This window comes from Petromyzon marinus, chromosome 61, assembly GCF_048934315.1.
Source record: "Petromyzon marinus isolate PM22_M1 ecotype Great Lakes invasive population chromosome 61, UKy_Petmar_22M1.pri1.0, whole genome shotgun sequence".
Lineage (NCBI taxonomy): Eukaryota > Metazoa > Chordata > Hyperoartia > Petromyzontiformes > Petromyzontidae > Petromyzon > Petromyzon marinus.
The window spans coordinates 10,585,733-10,605,704 of NC_133727.1; the positions used below are offsets into that span (position 1 = coordinate 10,585,733).

The window sequence follows — 19,972 nt, forward strand, 5'->3', positions numbered from 1 at the left end:
TTTGAGAAGTAAAAATAAAATTGGGGTTGAAGGCGTTTCCGTGGGATCGGGGCATCTTACCGTCCCAGGGCCCTTGGCTCCGCTTGCGTGGGGGGTTACTTTCTCGTCGCTTTGTGATTGTTTTTTAATTATTTTTAGGTGATGGTGAAAGCGGACGGGGGTGGGTGGGGGGTGCCCTCAGACCTCGACGAGGGAATTTAACCGCGGGTGGAGGAGTGGGGTGGGGTATACATCTATCGATCTATCAACGCTTTCTATCGATCTATCGCTGCTTTCTATCGATCTATCGCTGCTTTCTATCGATCCATCGACGCTTTCTATTGATCTATCGCTGCTTTCTATCGATCCATCGACGCTTTCTATCGATCCATCGACGCTTTCTATCGATCTATCGATGCTTTCTATCGATCTATCGACGCTTTCTATCGATCTGTCGCTGCTTTCTATCGATCTATCGACGCTTTCTATCGATCTATCGACGCTTTCTATCGATCTATCGACGCTTTCTATCGATCTATCGACGCTTTGTATCGATCTATCGACGCTTTCTATCGATCTGTCGACACTTTCTATCGATCTATCGACGCTTTCTATCGATCTATCGACACTTTCTATTGATCTATCGACACTTTCTATCGATCTATCGCTGCTTTCTATCGATCTGTCGACGCTTTCTATCGATCTGTCGATGCTTTCTATCGATCTATCGCTGCTTTCTATCGATCTATCGACGCTTTCTATCGATCTGTCGATGCTTTCTGTCGATCTATCGACACTTTCTATCGATCTATCGACGCTTTCTATCGATCTATCGACGCTTTCTATCGATGGGGTCGGGGAGCCGATGTGATTTTATCGGGGGGGGGGGGGGGAGGGGCTGTGATTTTTTAAAAAGAGAACTTTAAAGTTGAATCCCAATAGTATATATGTATGTACAGTAAAACCTTGGACTGCGAGCATGATTCGTTCCGGATACGTGTTTGTAATCCAAAGCAACTCGTATATCAAAGCACGCGTCATGTATCAGTTGTGATCACGTGACGCTCGGCAGACAAAGCGTCTATACGTACACTACTCGTATTGCAAGACCCTCGCTCGTTTATCAAATTAATATTTACGACAAAAATTGCTCGTCTTGCAAAACACTCGCAGACCCAAGTTACTCGCAATCCAAGGTTTCGCTGTATTTATTTTTTTATTTGCCGCGCACGCGACAGTTGTGTGGAGACGTAAAAAAATCCTCGGGCATCCTTTGGTGCTCCGTCAGCTCGTCATTCCCCCCCCCTCCTTGAGTTACGGAGAGCGGTTTTATAGAAAAAAAAAACGCCTTTTGTTTTATGGGCAGAGCGACTCTTCGGATTTTCACATTTTGCTCCGAGCATCGGCGAGCAAAGCGACCCGGAGGCAGTTGCGGTCGAACTAATCGGCGTGTCCACGCTGACACGCGCGCTCCTCCGCAGTGGATAAGAGGGGGGCACACGAAACAATCGACGGATAACAGGATCCCCGAATAGTGCCCAAGCCCACCCAACCCACCCCACCCAACCCACCCCACCGCTGACACCAGGTAAGGTTTAGGGGCGTTGTAGCCCATCAACTGCGGACGCACTTGATGTGGGTACTTCTATGAAGCGGTTGGCGAAGGCGACTCGGCCTCCGGGGAGCGTGGCACGTCGAGACCATATTAGCTGCGCTTCCACGGGTGCAAGCCTTTCGCTGACAGATCCTATTACGAAGCATACATATATATAAACCCCCGTGTGTTTCCCAAGGAAGGGGACCCAAGCCCTGATGCAACCCGATCCCACTGTTTGCGTCCCCGTAATGAGGCCATGTTAACGATGACGGCAGCGGCGGTGGCGGAGGAGGAATCTGTGCACGCCCCAGCGCCGCCCGCCGCCTCCTATTGCTTTACGGTTCGTGTGACCTCCCCTCGGTGGAGGCTGATCCAGGACTTGCACGGCAATGTCACGCCACTAAGGATGGAGTCATTAGCCCTTCAACTCGAGGATTGTTCTCCCACCCCCCCCCTCACCCGTACGGATTACGTGAATTGAGTGTCAACGGGAAATCGTCGTCCCGAGTTCGAAATTCCGGCCCCTGGGTTTCGAAGGACGGCGAGCTGTCGGGGACCGCTCACAGTGGACGTGAGTTTACACAGAGTACGATAGAATCGAAAACAGAGACCATATAGACTCACACAGAGACCATAGACTCGCACAGAGTACCATAGACTCACACAGAGACCATAGACTCACACAGAGACCATAGACTCACACAGAGACCATAGACTCACAAAGAGACCATAGACTCACACAGAGACATATAGACTCACACAGAGAGATATAGACTCACACAGAGACCATAGACTCACACAGAGACCATAGACTCACACAGAGACCATAGACTCACACAGAGACCATAGACTCACATAGAGACCATAGACTCACTCAGAGACATATAGACGCACACAGAGACCATAGACTCACACAGAGACATAGACTCACACAGAGACCATATACTCGCACAGAGACCATAGACTCACACAGAGACCATAGACTCACATAGAGACCATAGACTCACACAGAAACATATAGACTCACACAGAGATACATAGACTCGCACAGAGACCCATAGACTCACACAGAGACACGTAGACTCATGCAGAGACTCATAGACACGTGCAGAGCTCCGTGGCCAAAGGGCAGACCTAATGCCAGATGGTGGTGATGATGAGACTGTCAGAGTGGTTCTTGGAGGTTGGGTGACCTTGACTTCGATAGCAGTGCACTCGCATTCACGTAACTTGAACGCACTGTGAAGTGTACCGTTGTATGCGTGTGTGTGTGTACAGCCCCTGGTCAATCCGCTGCCGGATGAGGGCCACCCCCATGCCGCGCAGGTCTTGCGGGTTACCTGACCATACTTCGCCGCGCTGGTCAGTGTGCATTGGCGATAGCCGGGAGCCGAGTTGTGCACGGAGCTCGCCCATCCAGAGCACTGTCGTCCAGGCTCAAACCCTGCTTGGCTTCTGAGGTCCGACGCGTGCGAACGGGCGCATTCCGGGGTGGTTTAGCCACCGCTGTGTGACTATGTGTGTGTGACTGTGTTTGTGTGACTGTGTGTGTGTGACTGTGTTTGTGTGACTGTGTGTGTGTGACTACCTCCTCGCGGTGCCGGACGGGCAACTCTGTCGTGGACAGCGCTGTGGGGGGAGATCCAATTTTGATTGGCTCCTCCCCTCATGGCATATGTGTCCACCACAGGGGCTAAACGGGGGCTCTGGACGGGTGCGAGGGGCTGGTAACCCCTTCACCTTCAATTAATTACCACGAAACCACGAATTAAACTGAAATATGTAACAAATAAGCTTGTGCCGGAGGCCCCGGGGGGCCAGGCGTCTATGACGTCTCCTGGCCAAACCCCAATTGGCGGAGCCAGGAGATTGAATACCTACCCTCGGGGCTACTCCAGAAACAACGAAAAGCCACTACGGGTGGCCACGTGGAATGTTCGAACGCTCACTGCAGAGGAGAGGCTGCCACTCCTCTGTCGGGAGCTGGACCGGTACCGCCTGGATCTATGCGGCATTCAGGAGGTCCGGTGGACCGGCTCTGGCTCCTGCCACCATGAGGGGTGGACAGTCCTCTACTCGGGGCAGCAGACTGCCAAACAACAGGGTGTGGGTCTTCTTTTGAACAAAAGAATGAAGGGGGCGTGGGAGCGTGGCGGTGAGGTGTGGGAAGCTGTAAGCCCCAGGCTACTTTGGGCTCGCCTTCCCATCAACCGGAGGCGAGGAATGGTGGTCGTGGTTACTTATGCCCCCACCGAAGATGAACATCCGTGGAGGGATGCAGGCAAAGCCGATGAGTCAGATGCCTTCTATGACCTCCTGTCACAGGTGCTGGCTAAAGTGGCCCCTCGGGATAGAGTCATCATGTTGGGTGACTTCAATGCCCGAGTTGGTCATGATACTGGCACCTGGTCTGGAGTGATTGGAGGGCATGGGCCAGATCAGCTCAATAACAACGGTAGGAGGCTGCTAGATTTTTGTGCAGCCCATGGGCTTGTAATTACCAACACGCTGTTCCGGCATCGGCGCATCCACACAACATCATGGATGCATGCCGGGTCCAAGCAAGGACATCTGCTGGACTACATAGTGACGGACCAGCGAATGCGAGCCCATGTCCTTGACACCAGGACCTACCGTGGAGCTGATCTGCCCTCTGACCATCGACTAGTCATCTGTAAGATGCGCCTGCCATTCTTCCACTCCGGTGGTGGGTGTACACCCAGGACCCCATTCCAACCTAAAGTGGCCTGGTCTCAGTTATCTGATGAAAGTTGCAAGCGAGAATTTCATCATCGCTTGCGGCTGGGATTGGCATCGTCCCCGACTCCTCCTGATGTCGAGGGTAAATGGGCGAGGTTTAGGACTGTGACTCATGCAGCTGCAATGGCTGCTATGGGTACGCGGTCCAGACCTCCCCAGACACCCTGGCTGACAGAGGAGGTGTTCAGGATGGTTGAGAAAAAGCGACAGGCCCACTGTCATCGGCTACAGAATCCCACGTCAGAGAATGAGGAGGCTTACCGCAGCCTTCGCTCGGAGGTTCGGAGAGCCGTGAGGCGCTGCAAGGATGGGTGGTGGTCGCGGGTTGCTGAGGAGATGGAGTCTGCCTCAGTGGCCCGTGATCACAAATCTCTATTTAACTCCATCAAAAAAGTAACCTGCAGCGCCACACCTATTACCATCATTAGGGGAAAAAACGGTGATCCAATTTCCGACCCCCAGGAACAGGTTCGCAGATTTGCTGAGCATTTCTGTGAGGTCCTGGGGGAGGGAAAATCCCTCAGCCAGGAAAACATCGTGGCACAAAGTGAGGATGACCCTGCTGAGGCTGCGGTGCCTCAAATATTGGATGAAGTCACCCCCTGTGAGTGGCTGGCTGAGGTGCCATCTGCTGAGGAAGTATTGAAGGCGATCCGGAGTCTGAGACCAGGAAAGGCAGCGGGCAGAGATGATCTCCCAAGCGAAATGCTGAGGGAGGGTGGCGTTTGTGCACAGACTGCCCTATATGACATCATAGCAACAGTCTGGACCACTGGACGGGTTCCGCAGGATTGGAAGGATGCCCTGGTGGTCCCCCTTTTTAAGAAGGGGGACCGCACAGACTGTAACAACTACAGGGGCATCTCACTCCTCAGTGTGCCGGGAAAGGTCCTGGCAAGGATTATTCAGCATCGCCTTGCCAGGCACGCTGAGGAGAGGCTTGCGGAGCCCCAATGCAGTTTCAGGAAAGGGCGGTCCTGCACAGATGCCATATTTTCTGTCCGTCTGTTACAGCAGAGGGGTAGGGAATTCCAACAAGACCTACATCTCTGCTTTATTGACCTGGTCAAGGCCTATGATACCATCAGTAGGCCTGGGCTCTGGGTCGTTCTTCGTGCTTTTGGAGTACCTGACCCTCTGCTCACGATCATTAAGGACCTTCATGATGGTGAGCGGGCCAGGGTAAAACTACGTGGCCGGGAGTCAGAGCCATTCCCTGTACACCTTGGGGTGCGACAGGGATGTCCTCTGGCTCCCACATTATTTAACATCTATTTTGACCACGTAGTTCGTGAAGCCTTCAATAGCTGTACCGGGGGAATCTCCATATGGTACAGATATAATGGGAGGCTAATCGATGCCCGGGTGTGATCAAGGGATGGCTCCCTATTGCTCAACCACGTTATGTATGCTGATGATTTGGTAATAGCTGCTCAGTCAGAGGAGGAGTTGGAGACGCTGCTGCTGAGACTGGAGCGTGCCACTAAGAGGTGGGGCCTTACCATCAGCCCCACCAAAACTAAGCACCTGCCTGGGTATTTTGTACCATCGGACACTCCACCCCCACAACTCCCAATCGGTGATGGGGCAGTTGTGGAGAGAGTGGAGAGTTTCCCATACCTGGGCAGTGTGCTTATGACTGGCTCCAGTTTAACAGCAGAGGTCTCACTCCGAATCAGTCGAGCGGCAATATCTTTTCATCGGTTGCGTAACGCTGTGTGGAAGCTACCTGGTCTGTCGCTCCGCACTAAGCTTCAGGTCTTCTCGGCCACAGTCATTCCCTCCCTTCTCTACGCTTGCGAAACGTGGACCCCCCTAATGGAACATCTTCGCCGGTTAGAAACATTTAGGCTGGCCTGCCTACGATCCATCCTGGGTTTAACCAGACTGGATTGTGTGAGGAGCTCACAAATCCTTGAAAGATCTGGGCAGGGTCCCATCGGTGAGCTCCTCCGGCAGGCAAGGCTGCGATGGCTGGGTCATGTAGCCCGCATGCCCAGCCACCGCATGCCGAAACAGCTTTTGTTTGGCCGGATTGAGGGGGCTAAGCGGGCGCGGCACAGGCTAGAGAAGAGATGGAGTGATGTGGTACAGGAGGACGTGGAACTGAGTGGACTTGCCGATGACTGGTACCAGCGGTGTCAGGATCGGCCTCTGTGGAGGAGGCTCGTGAAGGATGCTACTGGGCAGTTGGAGGCAGTCGCCCTCCAACAACAACGGAGGGCGGAGGAGCTACGCTCACAACAGCGAGCGGAGCGCCGGGTGGCTAAAGCACAGCAGGTTGGCACAGTAGGGGGCACAGGTGGTGCATCAGCCAGTCATCTCAGTCAGTCGACCCGTGGCACCTGGGTCTGCCCCGTGACCTCCTGCCAGCGGGCGTTCGACACTTCACGTGGCCTCAGGGTGCACATAGCCTGGCACAAGCGTCGTGGTGACGTCACCGCCACTTAGTGGCGAATGGCGGTTGTTGTTGTTGTTGTGTGACTGTGTGTGTGTGACTGTGTTTGTGTGACTGTGTGTGTGTGACTGTGTGTGTGTGACTGTTTGTGTGTGTGACTGTGTGTGTGTGACTGGAACATCTTCGCCGGTTAGAAACCTTTAGGCTGGCCTGCCTACGATCCATCCTGGGTTTAACCAGGCTGGATTGTGTGAGGAGCTCACAAATCCTTGAAAGATCTGGGCACGGTCCCATCGGTGAGCTCCTCCGGCAGGCAAGGCTGCGTTGGCTGGGTCATGTAGCCCGCATGCCTAGCCACCGCAGGACCCGGAGAAAAATCCACGCGACCACGGGGAGAGAGAGAGAGAGAGACACGCAAACTCCAAATATACAGCAGGCGTCGGGGTCGGGATCGGACCCACGACCTCCTGTATACCAGGCGAGGTAGTTAACACCTCCTAGCCACCGTGGCGCCCGGTGGGCTCGTGCAGGACCACGTTGTTAGGAGGAGGCTCTCCTGGTCGAGACTTTACAACGGTGCCAGCCAAGGGAGCGCGTGGCCCCGGAGGCAACACGTCCGCTGCAGAGATGGAGCGATGAAATCGGCTCGTGTGTGTGTGTGTGTGCCAGGTGCTGGGTGGAATGTTACGTTGCTAGACCACGAGAGCGATGGCTACGGCTTGCGGAGGCTTTCATCCAGCAGCGGATTGATGATGTTATACAAAAGTGTACAAAAGTGTGTGTGTTGAACTTCTTCCGCACCGTACGTAACCGACCGTGCTTAACGCAGGTGGCGGGGTAAGCACAACAAACTAAACACAGAAAAGCAGTTCTAAAGAAATGTCTTTTCAGTCTGGATGATTATTTGAAAGTGCACGGCTCGGGCGGTTTCCTAATATCAGAAGGAAGAGCGTTCCAGACGGCCGCAAAAGCGCATCTGAAAGCGCGCGATGCGTCGACCGCCGTCTTTGTTTGATGGCTGTGCCAAAAGCCGCTGCTGAGAGGATGAGCGGAGTTTGCGTGGTGGTGGTGGTGGTTACGCTGCTGAACGAGATCATTGAGGTATTGTGGTTCAAGCGGGGGCAGCAAATCGAGAAACGCATTCCGCGAGCGTGGGAATCGACTTATATCGACGAGTCGTCATTGCACATGGCAGCGTTTAGATGTTTGGAATCGGCGTCGCGTGTTTCCAGTTTTCGGCTGCGATAAATGTCCACGTGGTGACGACGAGCCACTGCGTTGAGCTGTCACTTGTGACGGCCAGGTCGCTTCTGAGGAAGAGCTACGTAGCTCATCAGTGGGGCCTTTACCAGGTACAAATAAAAAAATATATTTGATTTTATAATGTCGAAGAACTGTCATTGATGGTGACAGCTTGGGGAGCATATTCTTGGTTCTTTCGGTAAAGTCACGTAGAAGGGAAATAATAAAGAATATTTTATTTTATTATTTTCTTTAAAATAGTTTTATTTTTATATTTTCATTATTGTATTATTTCCGTTCTACGTGGTGACTTTACCGAAAGAACCAAGAATATGAATCCCTGCTGTCACGAAAGCTTTAGATCGAAGCTTGGGGAGCATTTCTTCCCGCAGCGGTGCGACCACGGCTGATTATTGAACCCTTTTGCTTCTTTGGCAACGACTTTTGCGTTTGAATCTGCGTCGTGCTTATCGCACTGCGTGCTATAAATGTCCACGTGGTGATGATGATGATAAGCCACTTCGTTGAGCTGTCATTTGTGATGGCCAGGTCGCTTCTGACAAACAGCTGCAATAGCTCAGTGGGGCCTTAGGGGCCGTCCATCAATGACGTCACGCACCTGGGGGGGGGGGGGTCAGACATTTGTGATGATGTGTGACGGGGGGGGGGTTGAGAAATGCGACGTCAATAAATATAGACAACACTTTTTACTTAATTAAATAGACTTTTTAATACATTTTTCTCCTACAACATCAGAGTGCAGCGCCACATGAAATACGTACAACAATGACAATAGTTTCAAGCGATTTGAAACATGTTTAATTTCTTTTGGGGTGGGTGGGGGGGCGGCAGAGCTTTGTGACATCATATTTGAGGTGGGGGGGTCTGACTTTTTGTGACGCCGTGTGATGATGGGGGGGGGTTAAAAATCGTCCAAAATCACGTGACGTCATTTATGGACGGCCCCTTACCTGTAAAAATAAACATAGTTAAATTTTTCGCTAAGTTTATTTTTTCCCCAGCAGTTCCATACCTACCTTTTTAAGAGACACTTCAAGGTCCTCCTCCTCCTCTGCCTGGCTTTCCAACCACTCCACGACACCAAGAGTCACCTTCATCTATGTTCGTCAAATATCGCGCACCTTCCGTACCGCGTTGTTGTTATTGTTGTTGCTGCTGCTGCTTTTCCCAGCCGTCTGTAAGTCCGAACCGAGGGGCGTTTCGTGGGAGAGTCAGCACATGTGTTGGTGTCAAGGCCGCCGTGCTTTTTATTTTATTTTCCCCGAGATAAGCGTTATTGAATCTCGCGATCGCTACCCATTATCTTATCCCGCCGATGTTTACCTGTTCTTTTTTACCTGCCTGTGTGTGTGTTGCCTCCGGTCTCTCCCCCCCCTCACACCCGTGGGTGCAATTAACCAACGGCGGAGGAGATTTTGAGTAAAGCTGCGTCGCGTAGTAGCCCCCTCCCGCTGGGGCCAGAGCGCACTGTACCCCGCGAGTCTTCGACGTTTTCATCCTGACGGGCCGCTTGGGTGAGAGACCGTCCATCGTGGAGGGGTCCGCTCTTCGACTATAGTACCGTATGGTATAGTACTGTATGGTATAGTACCATATGGTATAGTATTGTACGATACTACGTCGTACGGTACTACGTCGTACGGTACTACGTCGTACGGTACTATATTGTACGGTACTATATCGTACGGTACTATATCGTACGGTACTATATCATACGGTACTATATCATGCGGTACTATATCGTATGGTACTATATTGTACGGTACTATATCGTACGGTACTATATCGTACGGTACTATATCATACGGTACTATATCATGCGGTACTATATCGTATGGTACTACATTGTACGGTACTACGTCGTACGGTACTATATTGTACGGTACTACGTCGTACAGTACTATGTCGTACGGTACTACGTTGTACGGTACTATATCATACGGTACTATATCGTACGGTACTATATCATACGGTACTATATCGTACGGTACTATATCATACGGTACTATATCGTACGGTACTACGTCGTACGGTACTACTTCGTACGGTACTACATCGTACGGTACTACATCATACGGTACTATGTCATACGGTACTACGTTGTACGGTACTATATCGTACGGTACTACGTCGTACGGTACTACTTCGTACGGTACTACATCGTACGGTACTACATCATACGGTACTATGTCATACGGTACTACGTTGTACGGTACTATATCGTACGGTACTACGTCATACGGTACTATATTGTACAGTACTATATTGTACGGTATTATATCGTACGGTACTATATCGTACGGTACTATATTATACAGTACTATATCATGCGGTACTATATCGTATGGTACTACATCGTACGGTACTACGTCGTACGGTACTATATCGTACAGTACTACATTGTACAGTACTGTATCGTACGGTACCATGTCATACAGTACTATATCATACAGTAATATATACAGTACCATATCGTACAGTACTATATCGTACAGTACTACATAGTACAGTTCTATATCGTACAGTACTATATCATACAATACTATTTTATACAGTACTATATTGTACAGTATATCATACAGTGCTATGTCGTACAGTACTATATTGTACAGTACTAAATTATACAGTATTATATACAGTACTATATGCAGTACTATATTATACAGTACTATATTATACGGTACTATATCATACGGTACTATATCGTGCGGTACTATATCGTGCGGTACTATATCGTGCGATACTATATCGTGCGGTACTATATCGTGCGGTACTATATCGTACGGTACTATATTGTACAGTACTATATCGTACAGTACTATATCATACGGTACTCTATCGTACGGTACTACGTTGTGCAGTACTATATGTGTGGGTGGGTGCGGTGGGGGATCTCGGAGGTAGTTCTGTGACGTCCGCTTCAGTGGGCCGCTCTCTAACACACAGGGTTGTACCGCTCTCTAACACACAGGGTTGTACCGCTGTCTAACACACAGGGTTGCACCGCTCTCTAACACACAGGGTTGCACCGCTCTCTAACACACGGAATTACACCGCTCTCTAACACACAGGGTTGCACGGCTCTCTAACACACAGGGTTGCACGGCTCTCTAACGCACAGGGTTGTACCGCTCTCTAACACACAGGGTTGTACCGCTCTCTAACACACAGGGTTGCACCGCTCTCTAACACACAGGGTTGTACCACTCTCTAACACACAGGGTTGCACCGCTCTCTAACACACAGGGTTGTACCGCTCTCTAACACACAGGGTTGCACCGCTCTCTAACACACAGGGTTGTACCGCTCTCTAACACACAGGGTTGTACCGCTCTCTAACACACAGGGTTGCACCGCTCTCTAACACACAGGGTTGTACCGCTCTCTAACACACAGGGTTGCACCGCTCTCTAACACACAGGGTTGTACCGCTCTCTAGCACACAGGGTTGCACCTCCCTCTAACACACAGGGTTGCACGGCTCTCTACCACACTGGGTTGCACCACTCTCTAACACACGGGGTTGCACTGCTCTCTAACACACAGGGTTGTACCGCTCTCTAACACACAGGGTTGCAACGCTCTCTAACACACAGGGTTGTACCGCTGTCTAACACACAGGGTTGCACCGCTCTCTAACACACAGGGTTGCACGGCTCTCTAACACACAGGGTTGCACCGCTCTCTAACACACAGAGTTGTACCGCTCTCTAACACACAGGGTTGCACGGATCTCTAACACACCGGGTTGCACCGCTCTCTAACACACAGGGTTGCACCGCTCTCTAACACACAGGGTTGTACCGCTCTCTAACACACAGGGTTGCACCGCTCTCTAACACACAGGGTTGCACGGCTCTCTAACACACAGGGTTGTACCGCTCTCTAACACACAGGGTTGCACCGCTCTCTAACACACAGGGTTGCACCACTCTCTAACACACAGGGTTGTACCGCTCTCTAACACACAGGGTTGTACCGCTCTCTAACACACAGGGTTGCACCGCTCTCTAACACGCAGGGTTGCACCGCTCTCTAACACGCAGGGTTGCACCGCTCTCTAACACACAGGGTTGTACCGCTCTCTAACACACAGGGTTGCACCGCTCTGGGAGACTTCCGAGTTGATTCTCGGTTTGAAGACACGGCGCCGATGCGGAATCACATTCGGCGATAGAATTGGGGCATTTGTTTTTTGTTTACGAAAGAATAGTCAAAGTTAAATTTTGATTTAAAACTTTCGTGACTGCAGTAATTCATATTCTTAGCTCTTTCGGTAAAGTCACGTTGAAGGGAAACAATTGTTATATATATTTTATTATTTTATTGTTTACCTTCAATGTGACTTTACCGAAAGAGCTAAGAATATAATAGTCAAAGTTATTCTGAGTTTAGGGTTCCGAAATATAATTGTATGCGATGTGATGTCAAATGTCACGACATAACGACGATTGTCATGATGATCAGTTTCCCGTGAATTTGTGGTGCCGTTTCACATTATTGCCTCGTTTTTGGGGGATTTTCTGGACTTCTGGCATGAAAAAAGAATGTGAAGGTCATTAAGTGAACTTTTACGTCACATGAAACCTGCCATAAGTCTTGTAATCAGGACAATGCCGTGCGTCTATAACCCTGACAATGCTGCCCATGTGCACTGACATTACTAAATTTAGTGGGGCAAATGACAAACTCTACGAAAATAACAATAATTTACAGTGCTTTTTTAATTCTAAAAGACCTTTAAAGTTGAACTCCGCCTTTCACGCAGAGGTCACAAAGGTGCCAACGCCGCCGTTTGCTCCAAAGGACATTGAGGGCATTTCTTTAATGCGTAACAGGTGTAACTAGTAAATAATGTTATTGTGCAGATAACTTAATTCGCCAATTAAGTGATCTGTAAAAGTTAAAATGAGCAACGATAACCGCGATGCTACAAGTATTTTGGCACAGTGATTGTGGATGTTGTATTTCACGCCGACGTAGTATTGTACAGTGTGGTACCGTACGATAAAGTAACGTACGGTGCAGTACCGTACGCTGTAGTACTCTAAGATGTAGTACCGCAGGACGTCTTGCCATACGATGTATTACCGCACAATGTAGTACGCACGACGTAGTACGTAGATTGCCGTACGGTATATTATTGTACGATGTGGTACCGCATGACGTAGTACATATAGTACCGTAGAGTATCGTACCGTACCACCGCCGTGTCACCACGACCCGAGTTAGCTGTGTCCTGCTCGCTCGAGGTGTCACCGTGGCCGGCGACAGAAATGATGGAACGGATGAGGAAACACAAGTCCAGTATTTTCCACCCCGCAAAGGCACGCGGTCTTCTTGTCCGCCGGCCATATGGGGGCCTCCTGAGCGAATGTTTCGTCGCAAGCGTTCGTTTTGCTCAAGCAAGCGAGAGCCTGCGCTGGATGTTGACCCTCTGGGTGTCATCAGCAGGGAGGGGTCACGCCTGTTAAACAAATATCAGATGTTCGAAGCGTGGGTGAGTGGGGGGGGTGGCACTGCCCTTTTCATCCCACGCTGTGCCCGTCAGCACAAAGACAAAATAAAAACTGTCCACATGTACGGCACTTGCTCAGTCTACTGCTGGATGAGAGCCCTCTCACCGCGCCAGCTTGCTGAATGCACGGAGCGTAGGCCCGGGAGCATAGAAGTACCGTACCGCAATGGATTTTTGCTGCTCAAGCCCTCTGCTGCACACCATGTAACCCCCACAAGTCTTGTGGCATTCTGTGCGCGTGTGTGTGTAGCGCTACGCTGCGCTACGAACCCGGCGACCCGGGTTCGATTCCCGCTCACGGCCAGCACCAGTGACGATTATCCGAACCGGTTCTGGGCCTCCCCTAGGTCGACTGAGCCTCAAATGAGTACATGGTGCGTCGTGTAAACATCGCCACTAGGAAGACAAAGGCGGTCGGGCGTGGTGCTGGCCACCCATCCCGTCGTGTGCCATTCCATCCTTCATAGGTGCTCGCTAACAGCACTTGCCCAAACGGTATGTTGAGGCTACACGGGGGATCTTTGTCTTTGTCAGATTCGGAGATCGCAGTAGGCAGGGGGCCGCTTTCAGTGATCACGCTGCGACTGCGTGGAGCGGTCGTGAGCGTTTGTGATGTTTAGCGTTGCGTAAGAAGTGGCAACTCAAGATGAAACGATGCCGTGGCCGGCAGTTTTGGTTTGTGGAGCATCCGGCGTCGACGGCGCCTCAAAGGGGTGGGGGGGTGGGGGGTAGCCGTCCAGTCGCAGGGGCTGGCGCTTTCGGCATCACTTGTCGGAGGGATTTAATTTGTCGCGACGATTGCTCTCTCGTCTTCACGTGGGGGGGGGAGGGGGGGGAGTGATGCGACGGGGAGCTAAAGAAAAGGCGGACGGGAAAACGCGGAGATGGGGAGCGCGGATGGAGGGGAGGATTGAAGGCGGTTTGTCCAGGTCCTCAGTTTTTCAGTTTCATGTATTAGGTACAGCCCTGTGAGCCATGCAGCTCTTGACTCGAGCGCAACCGCAACAAAACAAAAACACGAACAAGAAACATTTTAAAGTGACTACGCACAACAGAAAAATCCAGGAAAAGACGGCAAAGTCTTCCAGAAAAAACACCGCATTTCAACGCTGTGTGCAAAAAAAAATCCCAGTGGGGTGTCAAACGATGCCAAACGCCCCGGCTTGGTTGGGACATTCCAATTATTTTTGTTCAAAGTTTCATAATTTTCGGGCCCCATCACAATCAGAATCTTTATTTATACTGCAGGAGGAGGAATCCGATGAGCTATGCAGCTCTTTATATCACAGATGTCCAGTCAGGGGTTGCCTGAGCAGTAGGCGGGGCTACCTGAGCAGTAGGCGGGGCTACCTGAGCAGTGGGCGGGATTACCTGAGCAGTAGGCGGGGCTACCTGAGCAGTAGGCGGGGCTACCTGAGCAGTAGGTGGGGCTACCTGAGCAGTAGGCGGGGCTACCTGAGCAGTAGGCGGGGTTACCTGTGCAGTAGGCGGGGCTACCTGAGCAGTAGGCGGGGCTACCTGAGCAGTAGGCGGGGTTACTTGTCCAGTCAGGGGCTACCTGAGCAGTAGGCGGGGCTACCTGAGCAGTAGGCGGGGCTACCTGAGCAGTAGGCGGGGTTACCTGAGCAGTAGGCGGGGCTACCTGAGCAGTGGGAGGGGCTACCTGAGCAGTAGGCGGGGCTACCTGTGCAGTAGGCGGGGCTACCTGTGCAGTAGGCGGGGCTACCTGAGCAGTGGGCGGGGTTACCTGTGCAGTAGGCGGGGTTACCTGAGCAGTAGGCGGGGCTGCCTGAGCAGTAGGCGGGGCTGCCTGAGCAGTAGGCGGGGTTGCCTGAGCAGTGGGCGGGGTTCCCTTGGCAGTGGATGGGGTTGATTGAGCAGTGGGCGGGGCTACCTGAGCAGTAGGCGGGGTTACCTGTGCAGTAGGCGGGGCAGACTGAGCAGTGGGATGGGCTACCTGAGCAGTAGGCGGGGTTGACTGAGCAGTGGGCGGGGCTACCTGAGCAGTAGGCGGGGCTACCTGAGCAGTAGGCGGGGTTACCTGTGCAGTGGGCGGGGTTACCTGAGCAGTAGGCGGGGTTGACTGAGCAGTGGGTGGGGTTACCTGTGCAGTAGGCGGGGTTACCTAAGCAGTAGGCGGGGTGACCTAACAAGTAGGCGGGGTGACCTAACAAGTAGGCGGGGTGAGCAGTGGGCGGGGCTACCTGTGCAGTGGGCGGGGCTACCTGTGCAGTGGGCGGGGCTGATGGAGGGAGGAGCATCCCATTGTGTCCTTGCTGAGCCCTTCAGAAAGGTGGTGGCTTGACATTCGGTCATAGGCAGAGGAGGATTGGAAAGTCAAGAGCCTGGACTTGAATGAGGGGATTACAACGGCAGTGCAGGGAGGCAAAGGGACTGCATGGGCAGCAGCAAAGAAAATGAGCACATTGCACCGATTCTTCATTCCCTGCATTAGCTTCCAGTAAAATACAGGATCGAAGTTATTGTATTGGCCTTAAAAGACTGAAACCGTATGGAACTAAACCTATTTTATTTTTATTTTACCAGTTAAGGCCCACTGAGCTATGTAGCTGGTTTTTTTTTTCAAAAGCGACCTGGCTATCAAAAATGACAGCTCAACGAAGTGGCTTATCACGTGGACACACACAGAAGGCAAATATTCCAATCACATGTTTGTAAAATGTGTAGGGAAGAACCGGAGAACCCGGATAAAAATCCACACGACCACGGGAAGAGAGAGAGACCCTGACAGGCTTCAAGAGTCGGGATTTAACCCACGACTTCCTGTATACGAGGGGAGGCAGTTAACATCTCCTGGCCACCGTGATGATATACAGCAGGTGTCAGGGGCGGGATCAAACCATCGACTTGCTGTAAACCCGGCGAAGTAGTTAACATTTCCTGGCCACCGTGATGATGATGAGAGATACTGCAAAATCCAAATATACAGCAGGTGTCAGGGTCAGGATGGACACGCAGACTCCGCTGTATACTCCTCGTTCACAGCCCTATGCGAGTGGTGGACACTGCATGGTGGTGGGGGTGAGTCCACCCATGGAACAACCGCTGTGGACTTCTCCGCTAAATGGTTATTCGTTTATCAACCCCTCGGTGAGAGGTGATGATGGGCTGGATCACCTTCAGGTATGGCGTTGCATCTTGCGGCCTTGAGTTGTGAAGCTGCTCGTTCTTCTTCTGAGCCGGTTGTGATAGGATGCTCGCCGTTTTATGAGATCCACTGAGTATTGATTGACAGGTTGTTTTTATTTTGTTCGCACATTTATTGGCGCAAGGTATCGGGGGAGACGGGGGTTAGTGCGTTCCTTGCCCTACCGTCGAACGCAATAACCATTCATGTCAACTTACCGTACACGAGGCCTTCATATCTCATCACTTCGTGTCTAACCCCCATGCGTGTTTCTGAACGTGCACTCTTTAGACTTGGGTGCCGTCCTCTGCGTGCGGGAGTTCTCTCTGTGCACGTGGGGGGGTATTCCTCCACACGCCTCCAGCTTCCCGCCGTAGCCGTGTGACATTGGTATTGGCCAAACGATCGCCTGTGCCGAGACGTTTGCCAGAAAACTTCTCTCGGTCGCGCCCCCTTACTGCCAAAGTGTGGCAGCATCTAGATTTAAAGCTTTCGTGATTGCAAGGATCCATACTCTTTGGTTCTATTGGGTAAAGCATCCTGCTGACTCGATAGTCTTGAGACTGGGTCGTGAGGCTTTCCTGGGTACACCAAGTCCGCCGGTTAACGTTTTAGTTTTTTTTTTATCCGTTCCACGAAAGCTACCATAAAGCGAAATAACCGTCAATCGAATTCACTTATAAGTTGTAAATAATAGGTAAAAAAAATTGTCACCAGGTCAGCAAGAGAGCTGTTTCTCCACTGCCCAAAGACAGAAAAGGTAGAATATTAAACAAAGCCAGTTGAGGTCTAAACCGCTCGGCGATGTGCGTCACCGATTGGCCGAGGGGCGCGGCTCAGCCCCCCACTTACGATCGCTCGGATTGGCCGAAATCGGTGCACTCCACGTGCACATGTGACGTGAACACGTTACCGTTACATCAAAATACTGTGACTCGAAACCGTGGGGGTGCTCTATGGGAGGCGAAACGTTCACCGCAAAAGCCGTGAACTTGATGTCGCCGTTAACCGAGGGACCGCTGCGCCCGTAGCCACAACCGTCGGTCTTCTTGCCACGACGAAGGCAACTCGTGAGACACAGATGATCGTGTTGACGTGCTGACGCCGCTTACCAACGCGAGGGAAGCTGCACTTTGCATCGCCGCGATGCGGTGCGGCGCGATGGATCTGACGAACCGAGATTCGATTCCCCGGTGGAGCGCACGCACCAACGTACGTGTGTCTGCATACGTGTGTGTCTCTGTGTGGGGCTCTGGACGGGTGCGAGGGCCTGGTAACCCCTCCACCATCAACATTTTTACCACGAAACCACGACTGAAATATGTAACTAATAAGCTTGGCCTCTGTGGAGGAGACTCGTGAAGGACGCTGCTACTGGGCAGTTGGAGGCAGTCGCCCTCCAACAACAACGGAGGGCGGAGGAGCGACGCTCAGAACAACGAGCGGAGCGCCGGGTGGCTAAAGCACAGCAGGTTGGCACAGTAGGGGGCACAGGTGGTGCATAAGCCAGTCATCTCAGTCATCTCAGTCAGTCGGCCCGTGGCACCTGCTGGGTCTGTCCCGTGACCTCCTGCCAACGGGCGTTCGACACTTCAAGTGGCCTCAAGGTGCACATGGCCTGGCACAAGCGTCGTGGTGACGTCACCGCCACTTAGTGGCGAATGGCGGTTGTTGTTGTTGTCTCTGTGTCGTACGAAACGTGAATCTACGCAAGTTGAAATTCTTCCGCACCGTACGGAGCCAGCCGTGCTCATCGGAGGTGTCTGGGTGGGCGGGGAAGGACAGCAAACTAACGACTAAGAGCAGTTCTAAAGAAATGGGTTGTCAATTTAGTATGGTTTAGTGTATAGTGGTGTATAGTGTAGTGTATAGCGTATTGTATAGCGTAGTGTGTAGTAGTGTATAGTAGTGTATAGTGTAGTGTATCGTAGTGTATAGCGTAGTGTGTTTAGTGTATAGTGTATAGTAGTGTATAGTATAGCGTAGTGTATAGTAGGTTGTAGTGTAGTGTTTAGTAGTGTATAGTGTAGCGTAGTGTGTATAGTATAACGTATAGTAGTGCCGTATATGGTCGTGTGTAGTGTATAGTGTAGTATATAGTGTATAGTAGTGTTTCGTGTAGTTTTTAGTGTATAGTAGTGTATAGTGTAGTATATAGCGTAGTGTGTAGTGTATAGTGTAGTGTATAGTGTAGTATATAGTGTATAGTAGTGTTTCGTGTAGTATTTAGTGTATAGTAGTGTATCGTGTAGTATATAGCGTAGTGGGTGTAGTGTAGTGTATCGTGTAGTGTATAGCATATAGTAGTGTTTCGTGTAGTTTTTAGTGTATAGTAGTGTATAGTGTAGTATATAGCGTAGTGTGTGTAGTGTAGAGTAGTGTAGTGTATAGTGTAGTCTACTATGTATGTTCAACTTCTTTCGCACCGTCTGTAGCCAACCGTGCTGATCGGAGGTGCGGGGGGAAGGACAACAAACTAGACACAAGACCAGTGATGAGTGATATCTGCCGGTTCTGGGGCCCCAAGAAGTTCAACATATATACACCAGCGTGCACTGACTGACCAGCATAGCGAAGTATGGTCACACAACCCCCGTTACCGATACGGCATGGAGAGGCTTTTGCCCAGCAGTATAAGACGAAGACAAAGAACCCCTCTAACGTATTGACAGACTGCTGAGGCAAGTGCTGTTAGCGAGCAGCACCTATGAAGGCCGGCACGGCACACCAGGGGGTGGGGTCGCCAGCCTTTGTCGCACCAGTGGCGATGTTTACTACACACCGCACCAGGTACTCATTCGAGGCTAAGTCGACCTAGCGGAGGCCCAGGACCAGTTCGGATAACCGTCACCGGTGTCGGCCGTGAGCGGCAATCGAAATGGGGCCGCGGGGTTCGTAGGGCAGCGCGTTAACCGCTACACCACCGTCACCCCACTCTGTACACACACACACACAGCGAACTTGTGTGCACCTACCTTGGCGCGGTCGCGATGATCAATGGTCACCGATGACGCCGAGCGGCGAGTGTGGGACACTGCTGCGCACTCTTATTTTGCCTAATAACCTCTTGTGTGCGTGCGTGCGTGCGTTTGCGATGCGCAGGCCAGAATGAAGAGGGGCAGCGACTCAAGCTGCAGCGAAGACTCCGACTACAAACCCGGTAAAAACAAAAAAACACGCGAAGATAAACATGCCCCTGATAGACCTTTCCCTACCGACTGTCGAGGCAAGTGCTGTTAGCAAGCACCTATCCAGGTCGACGTGGCACACAAGGGGCGTGGGCGGCCACCTTCGTCGCCCCAGCGCCAA

The 19,972-nt window shown here is 51.4% G+C and overlaps 1 protein-coding gene across 8 annotated transcripts in view; it reads left to right on the forward strand.

Annotated features, from left to right (window-relative positions):
- Positions 1-19,972, forward strand: part of LOC116955654 (protein Jade-1-like) — a 110,981-nt gene that overhangs the window by 32,212 nt on the left and 58,797 nt on the right. For all 8 annotated transcript variants that reach the window (XM_076053542.1, XM_076053545.1, XM_076053543.1 and 5 more), the window contains one exon: positions 19,766-19,823. In XM_076053542.1, the coding sequence (XP_075909657.1) occupies positions 19,772-19,823 (52 nt within the window). In that variant the 5' untranslated portion in view covers positions 19,766-19,771. The remainder of the gene's footprint in view (positions 1-19,765; positions 19,824-19,972) is intronic.